General features: G+C 46.3%; 1 protein-coding gene across 3 annotated transcripts; it reads left to right on the top strand.

Annotated features, from left to right (window-relative positions):
- Positions 1 to 54: 54 nt before the first annotated feature.
- Positions 55 to 9,898, top strand: LIG4 (DNA ligase 4). Of its 3 annotated transcripts, none has more exons than XM_045978343.1 (2): positions 55 to 173; positions 6,113 to 9,898. In XM_045978343.1, the coding sequence occupies exon 2, from the start codon at positions 6,141 to 6,143 to the stop codon at positions 8,874 to 8,876; it is 2,736 nt and encodes a 911-aa protein (XP_045834299.1). In that variant the 5' UTR covers positions 55 to 173; positions 6,113 to 6,140; the 3' UTR covers positions 8,877 to 9,898. The 3 variants fall into 3 exon arrangements, with proteins under 3 accessions (XP_045834299.1, XP_045834298.1, XP_045834300.1); XM_045978342.1 differs by lacking the exon at positions 55 to 173 and adding an exon at positions 2,662 to 2,796 and having other exon boundaries at positions 6,113 to 9,897; XM_045978344.1 differs by lacking the exon at positions 55 to 173 and adding an exon at positions 2,669 to 2,796 and having other exon boundaries at positions 6,193 to 9,897.
- The last annotated feature ends 260 nt before the right edge of the window (positions 9,899 to 10,158 follow it).

The following is a 10,158-nucleotide window of genomic DNA, read 5'->3' as shown; positions in this document are numbered from 1 at the left end:
CTCCCGGGCATGCGCACAAACCGCAGTCGGGGGAGTCCCCGCGACGGTGGCCCGCGCGGACAAGATACCTTGGAGCCCGGCCCGCGGCGTGCGGGAGCTCCTGGTGAGCTCCCAGGTAGCTTCTGCGCCCGGGGGTCCCTGGAGGCCTTCCGCCCTCGTCCGAGGACCTCAGGGTGAGTGTTGGTAACGCACCAGACTTCCCTTCAGGACACAGTTCTAACCGTGCACACAAATAAGTATTAATTACTAAGAGAGCGTGTCTGCCTGGTAGAGTTACGGGGTATTAGGGTGTGTTCCCCTGAGTACTTAAAAGGCCTGCGTAGCCCACGCTGTTTCTGTTTCTCGCAACCCTGCCCTCTCCTACCTCTATCAGAGGCCTGAACCTGGGGAGACTAGAGGGCCTTTCAAAGAAAAAGAAAAATTCATCTTATTTTTGCAAATTTTACAAAAGCACAATACCAGAGGAACATGCGAGAGCCAAGTCCTGGGAAGTGGCCGCACAAATGGGCCCTTAAAACTGATGTTTCCTTAGATTCGCTCTTTTTATCTTCTTAAGATTTTGTTTATTTTGAGAGAGAGCGTAAGTGGGGTGAGGGGCAGAGAGAGAGAGAGACAGAATCTCAAGCTGACTCCCTGCAGAGCATGGAGCCCAACTCAGGCTCCATCTCACCACCCTGAGATCACGACATCAGCTGAAACCAACAGCCAGAGGCTTAACCCACTGAGCCACCCAGGCATCCCTCATTAGCTTCACTATCAGCCCCTCTAGGCACTAAATTGGTTTTCTACAGAATCTGTCCCCCTCAGTCATTCCCCATTCTCCGTGCCCTATTTTATATATACAAAGGATATTTCATATTTAAAAACAACAGACAAACATGTATCCTCCATCAGATGGAGAGCTCCAGGTCAAAGGCTCTGATAATAGCTTCTTGTTATTTGTCACCAATAATGCCAGGCACTAAGGGAGACCAATGACATAAACAAAGTAATAATCACAGCACCTCTAGAAAATACTTACTGAAAAACCCCTGATTATCTTTGAACCAAGTATTACAAAGGCTTAAATATCATGGCGAATTGGAGACTAAGATTTGAATTAATTTGGAGTTTGGTTTCATAATCCTTGGTTCTTCTCTTGTATGAAAAATATAAAGTGAAAACTCTAACATTGTAGGAGCTCAGTAGAGTCTGAACAAGGTGCAAATGTGCACAGACAAATGCCCTTTCATAAGATGGGCAACTGTGGGGGGGTCCTCTACCCACACTGTTGGGTGCTACTCCAAAACAAGTTGATAATTAAGTTGAATAATTACAAAGGTTGTTTCCCCCATCGTCGTGGATAATTTCTTAATTCTCCATGAGAGAAGACAAACCATAACACAACACTGGTAGAAATCAACAGCTCCTGGAACATAAGGACTGAGTTTTTCTCCCAATCTTGCATGCCTAGCACAGTTACTGTATCCGTGCTGAATAAGGGTTTGCCCGGTAATTTTATTTGGAATCCTTGAACAGATACTAGAAGAGTCCATCGTTGATTTCTGGGCATGCAAATCTTTATGTCTGTATTAAGAATTATATATTATGTATTTGTATGAGTTATGTATTATTTCTGTATGAAGAGACAAGAACTCACACCAAAGTTGTACCATCTTGAGAAACAAATGGGAAAGGACAGCCTTGGGCAATTTTGCAAAAGCTTATTTTTCCATTTAAAGGGAACAGCAGGCATTTTGGGAGGGAAGACGCCCTTTTCAAAACTGGGCATTTTCCTGGGTGGCTCAGTGGGTTAAAGCCTCTGCCTTCGGCTCAGGTCGTGATCCCAGGGTCCTGGGATCGAGCCCCGCATCGGGCTCTCTGCTCTTCAGGGAGCCTGCTTCCTCCTCTCTCTCTGCCTGCCTCTCTGCCTAGTTGTAATTTCTCTCTGTCAAATAAATAAAATGTTAAAAAAAAAAAAACTGGGCATTTTCACAGCAACCAGTGAGATGAGTGTTGGTACCACTGTTTACAGACAGAGAACAGAACTCTATGAGGCCGAGCGGGGAGAGGACCAGGTTCATAGTCCAAGTAAGGGTCAGTACACAAGGTGCTCCCGTTGTCGTTCAGAGACGGAACCCACTGTCTTGGGTCAGCCACTTGCGAGGAGCACCTGCTGCTTTGGGAGGTGACCGGGAGTTGCTTGTAGTCACACTGATACCGGGGCTCCCTGGAGACCTCCGCAGCCTCGCAAGGCGCGCCCGTCCCGAGCGCCACTGCGCCTGCGCACATCATCCTATGACGTCACGGCCTGGCGCTGTGACGGCGTCCGCTCTCATCATCGTCATGACGTCAGGGACACCCCTGCCCCCCCGGCTTTCAGGGGCGGTTGCGTCTGCGCCCGAAGCAGCGGGCGGAACAGCCCTCGGCCGGCGGCTTCCGGTTCGGTGACCGCACCTGGGGCTGCGCTTCCGGTGGGGCGGCGGCGCGGCGGCGTCGGAGTCCGCGGGGTGAGCCGGCGTGACCCGGGCGGGCGCCGCTCCTCGTCTTCTCGGCCCGCCAGATGCTTTTGGTCTTGAAAGTTCGTTTTTCTTGTTTCCGGACAGAAAGTCTTTGAGGCCCGCTCCCCGGCGGGGTCCCAGGGGCGGGCTCGGGGACCGCGCGGCGCCGGAGGGCGGCCGTCCCTCGGTGCGGGGTTCTCGGGGTCGCCCGCGTCCGCCTCCCGGGCCGCGCTGGGCCCTGCGACGCCGCGGCCGCGCACGTTCGGACTCCGGGACCTCGTCCTCCCCAGGCCCGCGGGACGCTCGGCTCCGAGAGGTAACGGGACCGTCCCCGCGCCGGCGTCCGCCGGGATCCGGGCGGTGTCCTTGGGGGCGGGGCCTGGTGTGGACCCGGGGGAGCCGGACGGACGTCCCGGGGCCCGTTTCTCTTCAGCCTCGGGCTCCCGCCTCCTGGCCGTTTCCCACCGCCGACGGCTTCCCCGAGACGGCCCGGGTGCGGGAGCTGTGGGGGCCGCTCCGGGGAGGCCCTCGCGCCGTCGGGCAGGCCGGCAGGTCGCGCCCTCCGGGAAGCGGCCGGGGGCATCGCGCGCACCGAGCCCGGCCCTGCTCGTGGGCTCTGCCGTGTCGCCGGAGGCCAGCAGGGCAGCGGCGGGTAGACGACGAGTCGTTACTGTTGCGCTGCGTTAGTGTCACCCGATACTAGGGGTGTCCGTCCTCTGCGAGCTCTGCCGCTTTCCGTCCGGGCAGAGCGCGCCCCTCCCTTGTGTCCTTTGTCCTTTACATGCCGAGGCCTGTGTTAGCACTTTGTGTGGATGCCTGACGCCGCCTCGGCTTACCTTCCCTCGGTTCACCCGCTTCGCACTCGCGGAGACTCCGTCTTCGGGAGGGGACGGGTTGGCCCCTGTCGCGGCTGTCACGGTGGGGCCCGCAGTTACAGGACTCCAGGGCCGGAGCCCCGGCCACACACTGTTCAGCTGTTTTCGCAAATCTAAAACGTCGGCGAACAGCCTCAGAATCCAGACAATGAAGTCAGAGAACGTTTAAAAGGAAATTCTTTTATTTTAATGTTTAATGGGAATCCTGATGTTTGACTTTTTTGGACAAATTTTTATTTTCCTGTGCAGTTGGACACTTGATCTTAGCCAAAAGCCTGAGAAGCGATTTTCTTGTCCATTTTAAGGAGTAAAAACATTTTTCTCTTCATTTCATCCTAACTCTGGGACCCTTGTTATATTTTAGCAGTTTTGGCATACATGTGTAAGGTCGATTTCAGTGTTGTTACAAAGTAATTTGAATCTTTTCCTGGAACTTGTTGAGGGAAACTGAGACCACTTAGAACATTCAGACAGATCGGAAACTGCATACCCATCTCGAACATTCCAAGAAGTGTTTCTTAACATTCTGTGTTTCATGTATGTATGGTATATGAATTGTAAGCATAGCATATCGCATAGTGCACTGGCTTGAGGGGGGGCGTTTTGAGAGTAGACAGTGAGCACATCTAACCCGGTGTTTCAGTCAGTTATGCTAATGAGACGGAGGAAGCAGTCACTGTATCAAAGATCAAAGTCTGGGGAAAGTGGTCTCTCATGGGTTTTGTCTCATGGTCTAACTGACTCCATAGAAGCTGAGTTTCCTTTGTCAGGCATTGGGCTGAGAAGTGTGGCCTTTTTCCCCAAAGGCCACCAAATGACTGTTGTGGAACTTTCCCAGTGCGATCATAGCTGCTAACTGTTTTTCACAAAACAATCCCATGAGGCATAGTGGGGCGGGGAGGGTTATGCGATGTATGACCAGCCCCTGGCCGTTCCTAGTGCTTCTCCAGGAGCTGAACTCTAGTCGCTCCGAAATTCGCTCCACAAACAAACCTACTGTGTACCAGGCACTACTGACACAAAGTACTGCTCCTGACCTGCGGGGACCGGCAGTGTGGGGACAGTGGTACCATAACCAGCTGCTGGATTTCTTGAGCCAGGTATCAGACAGTGCAGCCTTATGCTCCTGGTGTGTGCTGTCTTGTTTGCTGCCATGGGGAATCTCCTGGCCTCTGAGAGTACGGTGTATCTCCCTCCTCCTCCCTCCTCCCTGCTCTGACTCCCTGCTCTCTAGGGGACACAGGGTTGTGCCAGGAGGTGTCTAAAACCACAAGATAGGACACAGTTTATATTCCTGGAATGCACATTTTTACTCGAAGTCTTTTTTGGAAAAGCCAGTTGATTTTAATGTTACATAGTGTAAATCATATAGTAGCTCCGATATCTTATAGATCCAATTAGAATTTGCTGGGGCGCCTGGGTGGCTCAGTTGGTTAAGCTTCCCACTCCTGATTTTGGCTCAGGTCATGATCACGGGGTGTGAGATGGAGCTCAGTGTGGGCCTCTGCACTGGGCAAGGAGCCTGCTTAAGCCTCTGCTTGCCCCCCCCTAAAAAATTTGCATGAATATTTAAAACGTCAAAGAAATTTCACAGTTGTGGTGACCACTTTGGAAACAATCTAGACCCTAACCCAGCACGGTACCTGTTATTTACTCTCTGACTTAAGATGCTTCAGTGAAAAGCTGTCTCATGACATTTAACTTTTGTTAAAACACTTAGCATTTTATAATTAGTTCCCATTAGATCCCCTTTCTCTTTACAGAATGTATGCACGCTCTCTCTCTCTCTCTCTCTTTTTAAGATGTTATTTATTTTTTTGAGAGAGAGAGTGTGAGAGAGCACAAGCCAGGATAGTGGCAGAGGGAGAGAGAGAAGCAGGCTCCCTGCTGCAGGGAGTCCAAGCATCCAGCACCAGTCCCAGTCCTGAGATCAGGACCTGAGCTGAGGCAGATGCTGCACCCACTGAGCCCCCCCCCAGGCACCCCAGAACGCATGCTGTCTTAGGGCAGAAACGTGCTGCCTGGCGCATATGTAGTCAGTGAGTTGTTGGGGGGTAGTTACATGCGAATAGGAACGGAAAAGTTTGCTAATGAATTTAAGTTTCTAAAGCCATTGAGGAGCTATGATAAAATAGAGTTAAAAGAGGTAGGTCAAGAAGGATTTCATAGGAAGGGTGTTCTGTGTTAGGTTTTGGGCACTGGAATGATTTGGCTTTGCTAACAGCGGGGTTAAAGTAAACACAAATATGAGCTTTGTTTGGCTGAAAGAGAAGATACGTTTTTGGGTGAACTCCTACAGTACCCGCAAAGCCAAGTTTCAATTCAGTGATTTGTTAAAAATGCCTATTTCTGATGCTGTATGGTCGTCTGACAGAAGAGGAGGAGAAATGTCAGGAAGGCCTTACCTCAGAAGCCCAGAAATGAAATGAATTGAGTCTTGTTTTTGTGGTTGTGTTATTCCTAAATGAGGAATGGAATCATTAATTCAATAGAAGCTGGAACTTAGGAAGAAAGACAAAGTGGTCGATTTCAGTATTGTAAATGTACAGAAAGGGGCTGGCGATACTTTTGATAATAAATTCTAAATAGGATGGAAGTAAAATAGTTGATTTTCATTAAATGTAGAGATTTAGCATTAATTTGGTTTCGTTTAGCAAGCATTGATCACGAATGAGACACTATCTATAAGATCTTTACATGAAATATTTAGTTGAATTTTGTCTTTTATTGAAAATTATTCTCTTTTTGCCTTCCTAGTTAAACCAGAAAATTCACCATCGCCTCCATGGCCGCCTCGCAGACTTCACCAACTGTTGCATCTCGTGTTCCTTTTGCAGACTTGTGCTCAACATTAGAACGAATACAGAGAAGTAAAGGACGTGCAGAAAAAATCAGACACTTCAGGGAATTTTTAGATTCTTGGAGAAGATTTCACGATGCCCTTCATAAGAACCAAAAAGATGTGAAAGACTCTTTTTATCCAGCAATGAGACTTATTCTTCCTCAGCTGGAAAGAGAGAGAATGGCGTATGGAATTAAGGAAACCATGCTTGCTAAACTCTATATTGAATTGCTTAATTTGCCTAAAGGAGGAAAAGATGCCCTTAAACTTTTAAATTATAGAACGCCCACCGGAACTCGTGGAGATGCTGGTGACTTTGCTACGATTGCATATTTTGTGTTGAAACCAAGATGTTTGCAGAAAGGAAGTTTAACCATACAGCAGGTAAATGACATTTTAGACTCAATTGCCAGCAATAATTCTGCCAGAAGAAAGGACCTAATTAAGAAGAGTCTTCTTCAGCTAATAAGTCAGAGTTCAGCACTGGAACAGAAGTGGCTTATACGGATGATCGTAAAGGACTTAAAACTCGGTTTCAGTGAACAGTCTGTATTTTCTGTTTTCCATAATGATGCTGCCGAGTTGCATAACGTCACCACAGATCTGGAAAAAGTCTGTAGGCAGCTGCATGATCCTTCCATAGGACTCAGTGACATTTCCATCACTTTATTCTCAGCCTTTAAACCGATGCTGGCTGCTATAGCAAACATCGAGCGGATCGAGAAGGACATGAAACACCAGAGCTTCTACATCGAAACCAAGCTAGATGGGGAGCGCATGCAAATGCACAAGCAGGGTGGCGAGTACCAGTACTTCTCCCGAAATGGATTTAACTACACGGATCAGTTCGGCAAATCTCCAGAGGAGGGTTCTCTTACGCCATTCATTCACAGTGCGTTCAAGACAGACATACAGATCTGTATCCTGGATGGCGAGATGATGGCCTTCAACCCTAACACACAGACTTTCATGCAAAAAGGGACGAAGTTTGATATCAAAAGAATGGTGGAGGATTCTGATCTGCAGACTTGTTACTGTGTGTTTGATGTACTGATGGTTAATAATAAAAAGCTAGGACGTGAGACCCTGAAAAAGAGGTATGAGATTCTTACCAGTGTTTTTACACCAATACCAGGTAGGATAGAAATAGTGCAGAAGACACAGGCTCATACTCAGAAAGAAGTGGTCGATGCTTTGAATGAAGCAATAGATAAAAGGGAAGAGGGAATCATGATAAAACATCCTCTGTCGATTTACAAGCCGGACAAAAGAGGCGAAGGATGGCTGAAGATTAAACCAGAGTACGTGGACGGGCTGGTGGATGAGCTGGACATCTTAATCGTCGGGGGCTACTGGGGTAAGGGTTCCCGAGGTGGAATGATGTCTCATTTCTTATGTGCTGTAGCAGAGACGCCTCCTCCTGGTGAAAAACCGTCAGTGTTTCATACTCTGTGCCGCGTTGGTTCGGGTTACACCATGAAAGAACTGTACGATCTGGGTTTGAAGTTGGCCAAACACTGGAAGCCTTTCCATAGAAAAGCTCCACCGAGCAGCATTTTATGTGGAACGGAGAAGCCAGAGGTGTACATCGAGCCTTGTCATTCTGTCATTGTTCAGGTTAAGGCCACAGAGATCGTCCCCAGTGATATGTATAAAACTGGCTGCACACTGCGTTTTCCACGCATCGAGAGGATCAGAGAAGACAAAGAATGGCACGAGTGCACCACCCGGGATGGGCTAGAGCAGCTTCGTGGGAAAGCTTCAGGAAAGCTGGCTTCCAAACACCTGTACGTCGGTGACAGCGATGAACCACAAGAAAAGAAGCGGAAAGCTGCCCCGAAGATGAGGAAAGTTATCGGAATTATCGAGCACTTAAAAGCACCCAACCTTTCTAATGTCAACAAAGTGTCTAATATATTTGAAGACGTGGAGTTCTGTGTCATGAGTGGCACGGACGGCCATCCAAAGCCCGATCTGGAGAACAGAATTGCAGAATTTGGTGGTTACATAGTACAGAATCCAGGCCCAGACACGTACTGCGTCATTGCAGGGTCCGAGAACATCAGAGTGAAAAACATAATTTCTTCGGACAAACATGATGTTGTCAAGCCCGAGTGGCTGTTGGAGTGTTTCAAGACCAAAAGCTGCGCACCGTGGCAGCCTCGCTTTATGATTCACATGTGCCCGTCGACAAAGGAGCATTTTGCCCGTGAATACGATTGTTACGGTGACAGTTATTTCGTTGATACGGATTTGAACCGACTGAAGGAGGTGTTCTCAGGAATTAAAAATTCCGGCGCACAAGCTCCTGGAGAAATGGCTTCTGTGATCGCTGATTTAGAGCACCGGTATTCCTGGGACCGCTGCCCTCTCAGTATGTTTCGACACTGCGTTGTTTATGTGGACTTGTATGCTGTTATTAATGACTTGAGTACCAGCGTCGAGGGAACAAGATTAGCCGTTACGGCTTTGGAGCTTCGGTTTCATGGAGCCAAAGTGGTCTCTCATTTAGCTCAGGGAGTGTCTCATGTCATCGTTGGGGAGGATCAGAGTCGTGTGGCAGATTTAAAAGCTTTTCGAAGAACTCTTAAGAGAAAGTTTAAAATCCTGCAACAAGATTGGGTCATAGATTCAATAGACAGGTGTGAGTTGCAGGAGGAAAATCGGTATTTGGTTTAAAGCTAGCTTTTCTGCGGAGGAAAGCCTGTGGTCCAGTGGCCTTATTGTGACAAGGGGTCCTGATAGAAAATAAAACTATATTTTATTTTTAATCCCTTAAAATTTATGCTTAAACAGTATTACAAGATACAGAAAAACAATTTAAATATTTGAGATAGATAAGACACTGAATGGACCAAAGCCAAGAAATAAAAAATTCTTTTAGCTGTGTGGTATTTTGTGACTTTTAAAAGCAAGATGAAATAAACAGTTTAAAGAAGAGACATTTATCCCTATAGAAATTGAGAATTTTGACTCAAATATTAGTTACATTCGTGAGCTTTTAGAGTCATTAAAAGTATTTATCTAAGTGGATTTTCTGAGGTCAAAATTTTAATAGTTTTTATCCAATTAAAGCATTACAAGAAAGAAGCAGAATTGCTATAATCGGACTTTTAAAAAATACTTCTTTTAAATTGAAGGCTAATTCAAGTGTGAAATGTAAACAAATTTATTTTTTAAGGTTAAGGGCAAGCTCATGAATGAAACCTTGTTAATGATGTCATTAGGCAAATTAGGAGAAATAACTTAAAATTAGATGAATTTAATAAAAAGAAACTTGAAGTTTTAAAGTACTTGGCCCACTTTTTTTTTTTTCCTACAACAGAGCATGTTTTAAAGAATGTTTTCATGTGAACTGTACTGCAGGATAAATCGTATTCACGGGGAGTGGTTTTCCGCGATGTAATCCATCGAGTACCTGTCAAGATGGCATATTTGTTGTAACTTCCACTACAGAGAGGTAAATTGCTCTGTTTAAAATGATTTTATCCCTAGATTATTTAATTTTGTGTAATATGGATTATGTCTGGATTTATGTACTAAATTTTAGAATGCAGTCTGTTCATTTTGAAAAATACGTTTTCATGACAGCTTTGTGATACTTGAAATATAGTACCCAAGGAATTATTATTATTATTATTTGTAAATAATTTGAAATTTTATCGAAACAATGGAACAAATATTATATTTCTTTATTTAAATAAAATATTTAATATACTATTAAAATTTACAATGTATTTATTTTTAAACAATTCATAGTAGTTATTTCAGTCAGACATATTTTGTTATTGATATAATTTTTCACCAATTCAAATCAGGTTCCTACTTGAGGTCCTTTATTTGGTGTTACTGAATGAGCTTTTTAGAAATTTAAACTTGTGGGACGGCTGCATGGCTCAGTCAGTTAAGTGTCTGCCTTTGGCTCAGGCTATCATCTCAGGGTTCTGAGATGGAGCCCCCC

Source organism: Meles meles, chromosome 14 (genome assembly GCF_922984935.1).
Source record: "Meles meles chromosome 14, mMelMel3.1 paternal haplotype, whole genome shotgun sequence".
Lineage (NCBI taxonomy): Eukaryota > Metazoa > Chordata > Mammalia > Carnivora > Mustelidae > Meles > Meles meles.
The sequence above is the reverse complement of the archived record's forward strand: the minus strand, read 5'-3'. Positions and strand labels throughout refer to the sequence as shown.

Bases quoted from the DNA above. Each gene is read 5' to 3' on its own strand.
- LIG4 (XM_045978343.1), top strand. From the start codon at position 6,141: ATGGCCGCCTCGCAGACTTCACCAACTGTTGCATCTCGTGTTCCTTTT.